Source organism: Phaenicophaeus curvirostris, chromosome 2 (genome assembly GCF_032191515.1).
Source record: "Phaenicophaeus curvirostris isolate KB17595 chromosome 2, BPBGC_Pcur_1.0, whole genome shotgun sequence".
Classification (NCBI taxonomy): domain Eukaryota; kingdom Metazoa; phylum Chordata; class Aves; order Cuculiformes; family Cuculidae; genus Phaenicophaeus; species Phaenicophaeus curvirostris.
This window is the reverse complement of record NC_091393.1, coordinates 8,787,249-8,801,487: the sequence shown is the minus strand read 5'-3', so window position 1 is coordinate 8,801,487 and position 14,239 is coordinate 8,787,249. Positions and strand designations below refer to the sequence as shown.

At 39.7% G+C, this 14,239-nt stretch overlaps 1 protein-coding gene across 1 annotated transcript in view; it reads right to left on the bottom strand.

Annotated features, from left to right (window-relative positions):
- UBE2J1 (ubiquitin conjugating enzyme E2 J1) overlaps positions 1-14,239 on the bottom strand; it is a 33,322-nt gene that overhangs the window by 5,329 nt on the left and 13,754 nt on the right. The window contains exons 4-7 of the mRNA XM_069851286.1: positions 13,403-13,487; positions 9,642-9,747; positions 7,091-7,220; positions 3,204-3,335 (exon numbers count right to left, since the gene is read on the bottom strand). Coding sequence (XP_069707387.1) covers positions 3,204-3,335; positions 7,091-7,220; positions 9,642-9,747; positions 13,403-13,487 — 453 coding nt within the window. The remainder of the gene's footprint in view (positions 1-3,203; positions 3,336-7,090; positions 7,221-9,641; positions 9,748-13,402; positions 13,488-14,239) is intronic.

Genomic DNA, 14,239 nt, shown 5'->3' with positions numbered 1-14,239 from the left:
GTTTGACACAGCATGGTTTAAAGGCTAATAAGAAATATGTCTATTTTTTTAATGAATCCAAGTCAGGCCAAGTAGTCCTGATTGCAAAGATCTTTAAAATTGTTGCTGTAGTATTACGAAGCTTTAGACACATTTTTTAACAGTATATCATTCAGAATATATGATTAAAAATAAGGGCTTCTTAAGTCTCACTTTCTCAAGGAATCCTCCCTTATCAGTTTGAGATTAGTTGATTTAAGTTACACTGTTTATTTCATAGCTCCTCAATACAACATTTCAGCCAGCCAGTATGTCGGTGCAGGACACTACTACAGTGTACTGAGGTTTAATATATTACCAAGTTATCAGAAAAAAAAAGTCTAACCACAGCTTTTAGCTTATCAAGTATCAATTTTATGATCAACTATGTAAGCACCAGGGTGGGATGTCATTCCGTATCGATGCACTGAATGTAGGTTGCTACAGTTGTGGTAGGAGTTCAGACTCGCATAATAGTCCACGTGGATTTAGCCAGTGCGATCAGAGGGAGCGACAGAGCAAAGCAGCCGACCAGCCTTGCTCCTCAGTGAGCTGCAGTGCTCTCCAGCTTCCAATAATTCATCTCGGGGACTGTGATGAGAGCTTTGGTACCAACATTTAGGTGACCACTGGCATAGTGGGTGACTTAATCTGGACTCGGGTCGAACTCAAGTATCTACAATATATTCTTTAAAAAACATTCTTTTGCTCAGATGTGGAAGAATCTCATTTTCTTAATGCTGAGGGCAATTACTTTTATGAAGGAAACTTCCAGCAGTGCCTTGCTTGCCATTTGAATACTCAGACAGGAGAATTGTATGATTACTTTGCCCTGAGCAGACATCAACAGCTACTACAAATTAAAAAGAACCAAAACACCGAAGATAAATATATTGTCAGAAGTAGTCAAATCAGAATCCTTATGTAAGACTTGAGACCCCTCTCAAGTACTATGCTGCCTAACGCTTTAGGTAGCCTATTGTTTTAGTCTTAATAATACTTACAGTCTGTTCTTTGCAGCTCTGTATCTTTTTACCCAAGCTGCTGTGGCAGCATTTTGCAATGCTTCCAAGGCAGCATTGTTCCTTCTATTGTTCTCATGCTGTTGCACTCATTGCTTTGCACCTGCAAACTTTGATAGTGTTGTTATGACACGTTCTCCCAGGAAGCAACTATGAGTGGCATGAGAATCAGCCCCCTCCTCTCCATTTTCTTCATTCAAAGATAAGTCTTTAAATACTTCATTTTCTCTAATTCGGGTGCACAAAATTTTAACACCCAATGTGCAATATTTGCACTAACATTGCTAACAGGGCCACGAATGGAAACAACCAGTGAGTAGGTCTTTATGAAAAGTACATGGTACTAGGTGAAAAGCAGGGTGAAAAGTCATCTTCATCACCACCACGTGCTGTGCTGGAGAGCCAAACTCTATCCCTCTGCTTTTTAAACAGCAGGAACTCAGGAATACGTATTCAACGTTGCACTGGGAAGATATTTAGTCCTGTGCTAGAGAGCAGATCGAAGTGGCATCAGTAATTTTAGGCATGGCATCAAGATACTGGCTCTTGGTCTGGCAAAATGACAAGAGAAGGTGGGAAGGGAGGGAAAGAAGGTCAGACGGGGAAACAAAAGTTGAGTCAAGTCATGATCAGAGGAATGGAATACCTCTCCTATGAAGAAGTGCTGAGAGAGTTGGGTTGTTCAGCCTGGAGAAGAGATGCTTATAGGAAGACCTTACTGTGGCTTTTCAGTACTGAAAGGGGGCTTACAGAAAAGATGGAGATAAACTTTTTGCAGGGCCTGTTGCAACAGGATAAGGGGTAATGCATTTAAACTAAAAGACGATAGACTGAGACTAGACATAAGGAAGATATTGCTCACACTGAGGGTGGTGAGACACTGGAACAGGTTGTCCACAGAGGTAGTAGATGCTCCATCCCTGGAACATTAAAATTCAGGTTGGTTGGGGCTCTGAGCAACCTGATCTAGTTAGAGATGTCCCTGCTCACTGCAGGGGGGTTGGACTAGGCTATCATTAAAAGTCTCTTCCAACCCAAACCATTCTATGATTCTAAAATATGAATCCATTTTTTTTCATCATTTACAGTTCATCACATACAAATATTTTTACATATATTTATATGTTCAGAAGTCTCATTTCACATGGGATTGCTCTGTTGAAAATTAAGTTAATTACTACTTATTAAATCAGCATAATTGATTGAAACAAATTTCATAGAAATGGGATTAATAAAAAAAACCAGTCTCTTTTTCCTGAAGAGAATGCTAGCAATCCCTTGGTGTTTTGGCTAGTTCTACTATATTAGCTAGGATCTGTAATACGAAGAATAAAATAAAATGGTTTATTAAATCCTGAACAATCTGGAAAAATCCTTATTGTGGGAAAAAGTATGCTATTAGCATGTTTATATTTCTACATAGCTTGAAAATATGTTTCAAACACGCAACAGATGGTCTGACGTTATTTGACGTGGTTTAGTTTTTTTAACCGATCTGCAGTCCCATCCTCTCTGAAAAAGACAGCTTAGTTGGGATTTGCCTGCAATTTATCAGTGAATTTAGATTGCATTTGCCACAGTCATAACAGCAGCTGCCTTGGCCCACCACCAGGCCTCGGTCACTTCCGAAACCATTATGTAAGCCCTACACTTAGCAGTATTAAAACATAAGTGTCATACTTCGAATGGTAAGAATGTTTCACTGAGATTTACTTAAGAGGTTATACAAACCAGGAAGATATCCTCAATTAATATTTGAAAGCCACATATTATCACTGAAACATTTTTACCCCTGGCTAAGAATTCTATTGTAAAAACTTGTGATATATCATGCAGATGGTACATTATAGAACTTAAGACACCATTTCAGTGAACTGTTAACCCATACATTAAAAGAACTAACTTGAACAAGAACTTCTAAGAGAATGTTACTTATTGGTTATAACAGAAGGAAGCAAAATCAGAGATCACTATTTCTAAAAGTGCATAGCATCTTCAGCACAGTATTTGCTAAAGTTTACAGAGATTTTATATAAAAAAAGTTGTAAAAGAAATATATTAACTATATACTCTTAATGAAGCCTCCTATTAGATTAATAGTATAGCTCTCATATTCAGACTCTGCCTGTAGTTGCACTGATAAAGCTCAAAGACAGACCATACCGTTGCACTTTTGGGATCCTGGAATGCTCTAGTTGCACCATCCTGCTGGGCCTCAGGTGAAGCGGCAGAGTGGTTCAATCCTGATGTGCTTGAGGGTCCAGCATCAGACTTCCTGGATGAATTGACTTCAGCCTACAAGAAGTATGTATTACACTTCAGAGACAAGTTCAAAATCGCCCCAAAAACACATGGCTTGTTTTGTAACGTGTATTTTAATGTGTGCAGAATACAAGCCTTACTGAAATGTAATCATCAAGTACGCCAACTGCATTTCAATTACACACCAACAAGTTTAAGAAATTCTAATTGTTTGGAAATGAGACCATAGATGTGCAAACATCAGCCTAAAAAATAATTTTAAGATTGTCTGCACATAACAGGTATAACATTGGAAAAATGCACAGATGTATAGAGCAAAAAGAAAATTCATTATATGAGCCAGGACATTATGCCAGAAATAACTGCTGACTACTGTTGCTATAAGCAAACTAATACAGCCTACTTCTCAGAGGGGCTAACTAGCCTCAGTTAGAGTGGCTTCATGTGGCTATACTGCTTCTAGTCCTAAACAAGCCTCACAACCAGACTGGGTATATATGCATGGCACTACACTGTGTCAGGCATGCACACCTCAGCTTTCATTATTTAAATTTCAGCATAAGTAGAGCAAAAGAAAAAAATACAAGTCTTACAATACTGCTTTTGTACATATTTATAAAATGTCTCATAAGCATCGATTCCAGAATTTAGGTTTCATGCTTCTAGAAATTTGAGATAAGAGGTCAGCAATGATATGTAGAAGACCATGAATAAACCTCTTTTTGAAACAGTACCTATGCCTGCAGTAATCTCTTGGGGAATGGAAAAGGACACAGCATCATAGTTCTGAACTGAAATACTTGAAAATCCACACATACTTAAAAAAAGGGGGCTAGGGGTAGTCATGACTACAACAATTTTTGTCTGCAAGAAGGTCAACTCCCAAGTCACGTACCTAGACATCATTTTATTACAAAGATAACAATTCCAAACCTAATATCTAGTAAATACATGTTGAAATGCAGATTAAAGTAGTGGTAGTAGTAGTAACAAATACAAACAAGTGTATTAGAAACCAATCAGTTATTTTGATAACAAGCTGATAAGACAACAAGATTCATGATACTATTTTGTGCAAGGAAATTAAATTCCTTGTTTCTTGATATATGTTATTTCAGGAGAATCCAAAAAAAATGTATCACTGAGAGAATCTGAAGATGAATTTAAGATTTAAGAACACCTAAAATCTGGCAACACTTCTTTCCTTTTACACTTGACTATTATGAACTCCAATACTAGATACGACAAGTTATGAGTCAAATACAGACCAGCAACAAAGTAACACAGGATCAATAATAATTTAGCCTGGAAGAGACCTCTAGATGTCACCTGGTCCAACTCCCTCCTCAAAGCAGAATAATGTTCAATCAAGTTTTGAGCATCTCCAAGGCTGGAGATTCCACAGCCTCTCTGGGCAGCCTGCTCCAGCATTTGACAACCCACAGGGTGAATTTTCCTTTCCCATGTCCAGTTGCAAGTTCCTTTACTGGAACCTGTGACTACTGCTTTTCACATATTTCTGCTTTCTCTAATAAGAGCTCATTTCAATTTTACTGTTAATAAAGCACATACATGAGAAAATGTGCATCTGATTTATTTTAGCTTATGAAAGCACTGAGTCTAGTTTGCTAGACTGAAGTCAGAGAAACAATCAAAAAACTGAAGCACTTGAAAGTTCCAAACCTGAAATACATTTTTTTGTCACCTAGTCTGTCTTTTCTCCAGCTCTTACCTCTGCTTCCAGAAAAGCTGGAAAGAACACAGACCTCAAGGGAAGATGACTGGCATATTTATACATAATAGGGCGAGTGGAGAATGAATTTTTCTGCAAAATACTCTTTCTGATGACAATATGTAGATAAACCAAACTGTTTAACAGTAATACATATGCTATCAGTCATCTATCTTTTCTTTTTTTTCTTTGAAGTGGGATGGAATTTATGGTATATAATACCTAAAATGCACAAAACAATTTGTAAGTCAGTGGAAAGTTGATTTAAAAAATGTGATTTTCTATTTAAATAGACAGGAACAAAGAGGAAGACTCACAGAAGCAGGAAAACTGTAACAAGGAAATGTATTTTGTCACTTTTTTCCTCCTGAATTTCATATTCCTTTCTCAATACCATACATAAGGGCTTTATAAAAATTACCATTTCGCTTAAGGCTCGCATGAAATAATTTCTCACAATCCCAGGATCATTTAGAAAAGTTTAGGAACTCTATTCTTTAACGATCAAGATAAAGCAGAGATTGATAGTACGTTTGCTAGCAGGGAGACTCTCTCAAATTATACACTCAATCAGCAATTTCATGTTAAATCTTACCCCATAGATTGACACAGAATATATAAAGATGATTAAAAACTTCTGCATTCCCTGCTAGTAATTCATACTACAAACACATCAATCTAATGCCTCAGCCTAACAGCAATGAAATAAACAATAACAAAGTCAAGCAAAGCAGAGAAGCAGGCAGCTTAAAAAAACAATCCCTAAAATTTGATTTGAGAAAGGGAGGGAAGGCACAAACAGAGGACAGAACTGAATTATACTTTGTAAAAAACCACAATGAATTGTAAAAGGCTGTAGAAACCTGAGGCTTTTGTTCATTTTTCCATTGCATAGTGCTTGCTCTTAGGAGGTAGAGTTAAGTATGTGGATATACATAGAATGCACCAATATTGTTTAGAGACTCAGGTCCCTAGATCTCTCATTTTAAAACCGAAAAAGGTATAAGTTAAGAGTTTTTTCTAAAAAAATAAATATATGTATACACACTCTAATATTTCTAGGAATTCTGTGATGAAGATTAGCAGTTTTTAAGCAAAAATTAATCCTACATTTTTTAACATTTAACAATATAACTTCATATATTGTAAAAAAGCCAGGAGCAGGCAGTCTAAATGGCTTCTATGAGCAGCTGCAATTTAAAACTCTGTCCTTGTATCTCTTCATCTTTGTAAAACATTTTGAGGTGTTTTTATCATAAGTGTTATTACACACAAACCTAACCACGTCAACATATTTGGTGATAAAAGGGGACATATCAGCACTCCTGACCTCAGTGAGGGTGTGTTCTTGACCAATGCCACGCAGTCATAATATATTTCACTGTAGCTCCCTGCCCTCATGCACAGCAATCTTCCTTAGTGGCTGATTTAAGAGCTTAGTGCAAGACCCAGTGAAAAACAACATTGCATGCAAGACATGCAATTTTCTAAGGCACGTATTTGGCTAAACAAACCTTACTTTCACTGAAAGACAAGCTAGAGAATGCATTTTTGGGTTTCAGCAACTTCCGTACCAGAGTTCAACTTTCAGAATCTTCAGCTGCAGAGTAGTTCAAAAGAATTTGCAAGTATTTTTCAGTAGGAATATGTTTTATTCCTTCCATAAGCCAAAAGGAGAAAAAAAAATCACAAAGGAAAAAAAAATTCAGGTTAGCTTTGCCCAAACTTTCCTAACACTTTTATGATAAGGCTAATTCTGGAGAATTTAATCAAGTTATCAGTATCTGAAAACATAGAAAAGCAGTTCTAACCACAGTGCTCACCACTGAAATTAAAACTAATTAATCAATGCTGGAGATGCACAATTTATTAATTGGCACATTGCAAGAGACCCATTCCTATTCTCCTCTTTCAGACTGTCCTAAAATCTGAGGTTTCCGTGTAGTGACTGATGACATTTATGAAATGATGAATGTTTCTGCAATTTACAAGTTTTTCCTCAATATCTTTTTTTAATTCCAAAGAACAGAGATAAAAGTTTTAACAGTGACTTCACCTTGAAGCTAATTTTTCTGGCAAGTTCTTTAGCCTCCTTGTGCGCCTGTCTTGACACGCTTCCGGATTTTAGTGGCAAGAGGGCTGTCTTCATAGATGCACCACACATTTCACAACAGAAGTCTTGTGACCTGGCCACAAACGACACAGCTCAGAACAGCACGTTCTCGGAATGTTCTCATGTGTTTGGTTAAACAAACTATTCACAAAACAATCCACAGAAAGACAAGTTACGTCAAGACCAGTAGCTTAAAAGTATCTCTCCCTGCCTCAAATCACACTATACCAAAAAAATATCTTGAGAATTATTTACATTACAAATACATATTCTCTTATGTCATTTAGGAAAATATTAACAACTGACATACTAACATTAATAATGTTAATTATTAACAACTAATATTAACAACTGACATATTGCTGATGTCTATACTTTATTAGTCATTTGTTACCATTTTAAAACTTGCTTTATATCTGCAGCAAATTAAAACTGTAAATTATAAAGATCTAACTATTATTAAATATATTAATAAGGACCCAGAAGCTTGCACATCAACTCCAGGAATTCCAGCTTCTGTGACAGCATTACCTTTCCTCTCTTGCACATTTAGTTTGTCTGCAGGGCACACTGCAGGCAGCTCTCCAAGACAATGAGGAACGTACAGCCTTGACAGTACAGTATCAAGACCAACCCACTAAAACCTACCGCACCAAGGTTTATTAGCTCTGAGTCAGTGCCATGCTAACAGAAAAGTGAGAGTCTCAGAGCAGGGGCAGAATAAGCCCACATCTGCCCACAAAAAGAGGTCCTAATCACAATTTGTAATATAGTAACTTTGCCTATGAGATAGAGATATGGTCTTTCAAGTACTTTCTCCTCCCCAGGTGGGAGAAGGAGAAAGGCCATAAAACCCTCCACAGATGTCAGATTTCCTTGAAGGATAATCACAGAATAATTGAGGTTGTGAGATACTTCTAGAGATTATTTAGTCCGGTCTCCTTGCTCAAAGCAGAATCAAGTAGGGCACATTGCTCAGATCCGTTTCCAGTCACATTTCTAACACCGCTGAGGACAGACACTCCACCACCTCACCTGTGCTAGTTTGACCACCATCACAATAAAGAAGTGTTTTCTTCAATGCAGATCCAGTTTTGTGGGTTTCAGTTTGTGCCCATCACCACTGGATGCCACTAAGAAGAGCCTGGCTCTGCCTTCTTCACATCTTCCTTTCAGATATTTGTACACACACATAAGATCCCCGACCCTTCTCTTCCCCAGGATGAACACTCCCAGCTCTCTGAACCTCTCCTTGTACGACACACATTCCAGCCCCTCTATCACTTCTGTGGCACTGCACTGGATTCACTTCTATGAGTGTGTATCTTTTCTGTACCCAGACCTGGACACAGCCCCGACCTGGACTCAGCGCTCCAGATGTCTCACCAGTGCTGAGGGCAGAGAAAGGATCACCTCCCTCCACCTGTCAGCAATGCCCTTCCTAATGCAGCCCAGGATACCATTAGCCTTCTTTGCTGCAAGGGAACGCTACTGTCTCCAGAGCAGCTTGCTGTCCACCAACACTCCCAGGTCCTCTCCTCCTAAGCTCCTCTCTAGCTGGTTGGCTGGTGTTATTCCTCCCCGGGGGAAGGGTTTCACTCTTCTCTTTGCTGAACTTGACCAGATTCCTCCAGCCTGTTGAGATTCCTCTGGATGGCAGAACAACCTTCTGATGTAGTCAGCTTCTAGTTTCGTATCTAATACAAACTTACTGAGGGTGCACTTTGTCACATATCCAGGTCATTAATGCCACTGAATAGCACTGGCTCCAGCATCAACCCCTGGAGCCCTCCAGCAGTAACCAGCCTGCAGGCGCACACTGTGCTGCTTATCACAATCCGTTGAGCCCAGCAGCTCAGCCAGTTCTTAATCCACCTTATTGCCCCCACTCACCTGGGCTGTACTTCATGAGTTTCTCTATGAGAATGGTAAGGAAGACAGCACCAAAGGTCTTGCTAAAGTTAAGATAAACAACATTCACTCCTTTCCCCTTGTCCACGAAGCTATTCAATCATAATCACAAATCTAATTTTATGTTTATGTCCTAAAAATCATTCAGAAGTAGTTGCTTCATAATTTTTTGTTGTTGTTTCATTATTATTATTATTTACATAAGGGAAAGAATGCATCATTGTTTTGGTCGTCTTCTCCCTCACTTACACTTTCTATCAATTCCACCATACTCCTTTTTCCTTCATGCTGCAGTTACCACTTTATCACAATGGTAACTGCATCTCTAAGCCTGAATTTCAGACAAACCTCTAATTTGACCACACAACGTTAGAAGGAACAGAGCCCACTCAAAACACTTTGTTTGACCAAGTTCAGAGTTTGTGCAGTGTTCAAGAGAAAAAAATTACACAAAACATAGAAGCTTTTTTATATTTGGAGTAAATACAATAGAACAGACTGAAGTGACTGACTTTCTACTCAACACTCTACCCTAAAAGAGAGTCCATGTATATGCACCCACAGTAACAAACTTTGTGCTTACTTCTTTGCAAGAGCTCTTCTTTCTTCTGGTGTATAATCCAGAGATCCTATTGCTCCTTCACCTTTGGTTGGCATAAATCCGATAATGGCTAGTAAAGCTGTTCTTACTAAAATGGGAAAACAGAGACACAAACAAGGTTGCAGAAACAACTATTTCATCTTGCTCTACACTCAGTACAGAAAAGCTGCAGTTCTGCCTGCAAAACTTCAACTTGTCCAAAGGAGTAAGTCTGAATGTCATACAAGCAGCACTCTTGGTTCTGGTATACAGCAAGGCTTTCTTCATTTTTTAACTTCACATTATAAATGAAAGGTGAGGTCTTGTTCTTCCACCAGCCAACACAGAGAAAAATCGAGAAGTTGTCGCAAAAATATTGCATCAATATAAAGATTAGAGTTCCAGAGTTTAAAAATGGATTTTGAAGCAAAAAAGGCAAGGCAGAATTAACATAATAATGGAGGGGAAGAAGAGGAGGATTCATAAGGATTTCTCTTTTTGTTCATGTTTTCTATTAGACATGAATTCTGCAATTTGGTGCACGCAAGCTCAGTGGGATTTTTATGCAATGTACCACAGAATTTGTTCCTTTTATGTCATCATACTGGGGAATGAGCTTACTTAAATACTAATAACTAATCTGGCTCATAACAGAACTGTCATCTAAAACATATCACTTATCAGTATCTATCCTTCAGTTTTGTTTTAAATAGTCCTGAAATGTAAGACTTCAAGACACTTTGCTAGTAGATTTGGTAAATAAATACCACATAAGCACCACAAGACAGAGACATTTACACCTCCTACTTAGAAGACGTTTTCTACTCTTTGAAGAAACATAAGAAACTTCACAGAAGTTGAACAGCGGTCTGCCCGAAAATTCCCAAGATCTTATCAACGTATTTTTAAAGTGCAACCAATACCCAAAGAAATATTTTATGTACTGTACTCAGCAAAACTAAAATTATACAAATAAAGAAATAGTACATTGGGTTAATTGTGCCAACTCTCACTTTCAGTCATAATGAAATTAAAAAAAAAAAAGAAAACATTCAGTTATTCTGTACTCAGACCATGCTACCTTTTCTCTTGAGTGTTCATAAGTACAGCATCAGAATTAAAAGCTGACCATACTCTCCTCTATCACTATTCAAGCTTGTTTTAATGATTAGGAAAACATGAAGGAAGATGCACCCACATCAGAGCAGGGTCAGAGACCAAAACAGCATACACGGTGTATTGTCACAACAGCCATGAGGACCAATAGGAGAGTCATAGTTGTAGGAGACTCTATTGAAGGGGACAGAGGGTCGGATGTGTCGAGCAGACCCCACTCACAGGGAAGTCTGCTGCCTCCCAGGAAGCCGAGTAAGAGATGTGGCCAGGAAACTTCCCAACCTGGTGAGATCTACAGATTACTACCCATTACTGCTGCTCCATGTGGGAGGGGATGAAGCAGCAGTATGAAGCCCAAGGGGGAATAAAAGAGATTTTAGGGCCTTGGGACAGCTGCTGAGAGAATCTTGGGCCCAGGTGATTCTTTCTTCCCTCCTTCCACTTACAGGTGGTAACATAGCACAGCTCACACTGGTCCAGTCAATTACTACATGGCTCCATGGCTGGTGTCACCGCAATAACTTTGGGTTTTTTGATAATGGGATGGCCTACACGGCACCGAGATTACAGGCTTCAGATGGGAGCCACCTTTCTCAGAGGGGGAGGAGGGTCTTTACCCAGGAGCTTGCAGGGCTTGTAGATAGGGCTTTAAACTAGATGTGAAGTGGGAGGGGAATAACATCAGGCTAGCCTGTAACAAGTGGTGGGAGCACAGGTGTCAGGGATCAGGGAGGATACTTCTCTAAAACACCTCATAGGTAATAAAAGGTCCACTAGGAAAGTGATACAACCGGCAGCCCAGCTGAAGTGCCTTTACACAAACACACGAAGCTTGGGTAACAAGCAGGAGGAGCTGGAAACTACCATGCTGCTAGAAAGCTATGATGTAGTTGCCATCATGGAAATGTGGTGGGACAAATCCCACGATTGGAGTGTGGCTATTGACAGCTACAGGCTGCTCAGAAGGGACAGACCAGGTAGGAGGGGTGGAGGCATTGCCCTCTATCTCAGGAAAGGGATAGAAAGTGAAGAGCTGTCGTTGAAGAGTAGCCACTAACAGGTTGAAAGCTTGTGAGTCAAAATTAAAGACAGAAGAACCAACGAGAACTTTGTGGTTGGTGTATACTACAGGCCACCCGACCAAGCAGAGCCAACTGATAAAGCCTTCTTCCTCCAGCTACAGGAGGCTTCACGCTCGCAAGCTCTCATCCTACTCAGGGACTTCAACCACCCCGACACATGCTGGAAAAGTAGCACAGCAAGCTAGAGGCAATCCAAGAGACTCCTGGAGTGCATTGAAGAGAATATCTTAGTCCAGCTGATAGAGACCCCTACCTGAGGAGATGCAATACTGGACTTGATTGTCACCAATACAAGTGAACTCATCAGTGACATTAGGATCAGAGGCAGCCTGGGCTACAGTCATCATGCACTGGTGGAGTTCAAGGTCCAGAGGGATATGGGACAGGTAAGGACCCCTGCTGGGTCAATGGACATCAAGATGGTGACCAGGGGGGTAAACCCCCTCCCACAGTAGAGGAGAATCAGGTTCATAACTACCTGAGGAACCTGCACATATATAAGTCTATGGGACTTGATGAGATGCATCCCACAGTCCTAAGGGAATTGGCTGATGCGGTGGCCAAGCCACTCTCCATGATATTGGAAAAGTCATGGCAATCAGGAGAAGTCCTTGGTTACTGAAAGAAAGGCACCCATTTTTAAAAAGGATAGAAAAGATGATCCTGAGAACTACCGACCTGTCAGCCTAACCTCTGTGCCTGGGAAGATCATGGAACAGATCCTCCTAGAAACTATGCTAAAGCACATGGATGTGATTAATGGCAGCCAGCACAGCTTCACAAAGAGCAAATCCTGTACGACCAACTTAGTGGCTTTCTGCAATGGGGTAACCACAGCAGTGGACATGGGTAAACCGACGGATGTGATCTATCTAGACTTCTGTAAAGCCTTTGACACAGTCCCCCACAACATCCTTATCTCTAAATTGGAGAGCTATGGATTTGATGCGTGGATGGTACGGTGGGTAAGATAAGATAACTGGTTGGATGGTCGTATTCAAAGAGTACTGGTCAACGGCTCGAAGTCCAGATGGAGATCTGTGACAAGTGGTGTCCACCAGGGGTCCGTACTGGGACCGGTGCTGTTCAATATCTTTATCAGTTATATTGACAGCGAGATTCAGTGCACTCTCAGCAAGTGGGGCAGGGGGTTTGGAACTAGATGATCTTTTAGGTCCCTTCCAACCCTAACTATTCTATGATTCTATGATTATACAAAAATAGGGTAAAGTAATACTATTTAATGTATTTTCATAAGAACCAATTTATTTAAAAAGAAAACCACAAACCCAAGACTATTCTAAGTAGTCTGAGAATTTTTAGTGCTGGTGCATCCAAATAAATAAGAGCAGTTTCTCAACCCGTTCACCCCACATTTATTTATTACCATTCCCAAATCTAATTATGTTGCTCTTTCATAACTTTAGATTTCTCAAATTCTCCCATACTTTTACTCCCTCCAAATATGCCTCTTCTTCCAATACAAACATTCTTTGCAATTTTTTTATCAGTTTAAAGATCTAGTTGCTTGATGAGGGTAACATTTTCCAAATAATTGTTACTTACTACTCCATGAAGGCTGCCATGTTTCAGGATGATGCCCTGAGATGCTTAAACAAATTTTCTTCCCCACTTCAAACCTGCCATTCGCCTTCAAGGGAAGAAGAAGGATATAATAAAACATGCTGGAAGGTAACTCTTGGATTTTGGTACAAGTTTTAAAAATCATCACCAAACAAATCTATATACAAATAATACTTGATAATTATATTACCTCCAACTTCATAAAATAGGCATTCAGCTTCCTGAACAAAGAAGTCCCGTCTGCCTCTAGTCATGCATGAAAAACCCTTAGTTAATAAAACACATCCCAGTGTGACATGGTGTTTTGCCTTTTGCTCCTGTAACCCACATGCAACACATGCAGAGAACCTGAAAAGCATAGTTCTATGAAACTATGCACAAATGCGGGCCTTTACCCCAAAGGCTGTAGTGAGGTGGGTGCTGGTCTCTTCTCCTAAGTAATGTGTGACAGGACAGGAGGAAATGGACTCAGGTTGTGCCAGGGAAGGTTTAGATTGGATATTAGGAAAAAATTCTTTACGGAAATAGCAGTGAAACCATTGGAACAGGCTGCCCAGGGAAGTGGTGGAGTCACCATCCCTGGAGGCGTTCAAAAAAACATAGATGTGACACTTCAGGACGTGGTTTAGTAGGCATGGTGGTGTTGGGCCAACAGTTGGACTTATAGTCTCAGTGGTCTTTTCCAACCTCAATGATTCTATGATTTTATGTAACCAATGCCTCCAATAGAGACCAAGAGGGCCCGTGGAGAGACGTTCACATGCTCTTGGAGAAAACTTTCATTTATTAGGTGCAAAGCTCCATGTAATTACAGAATAC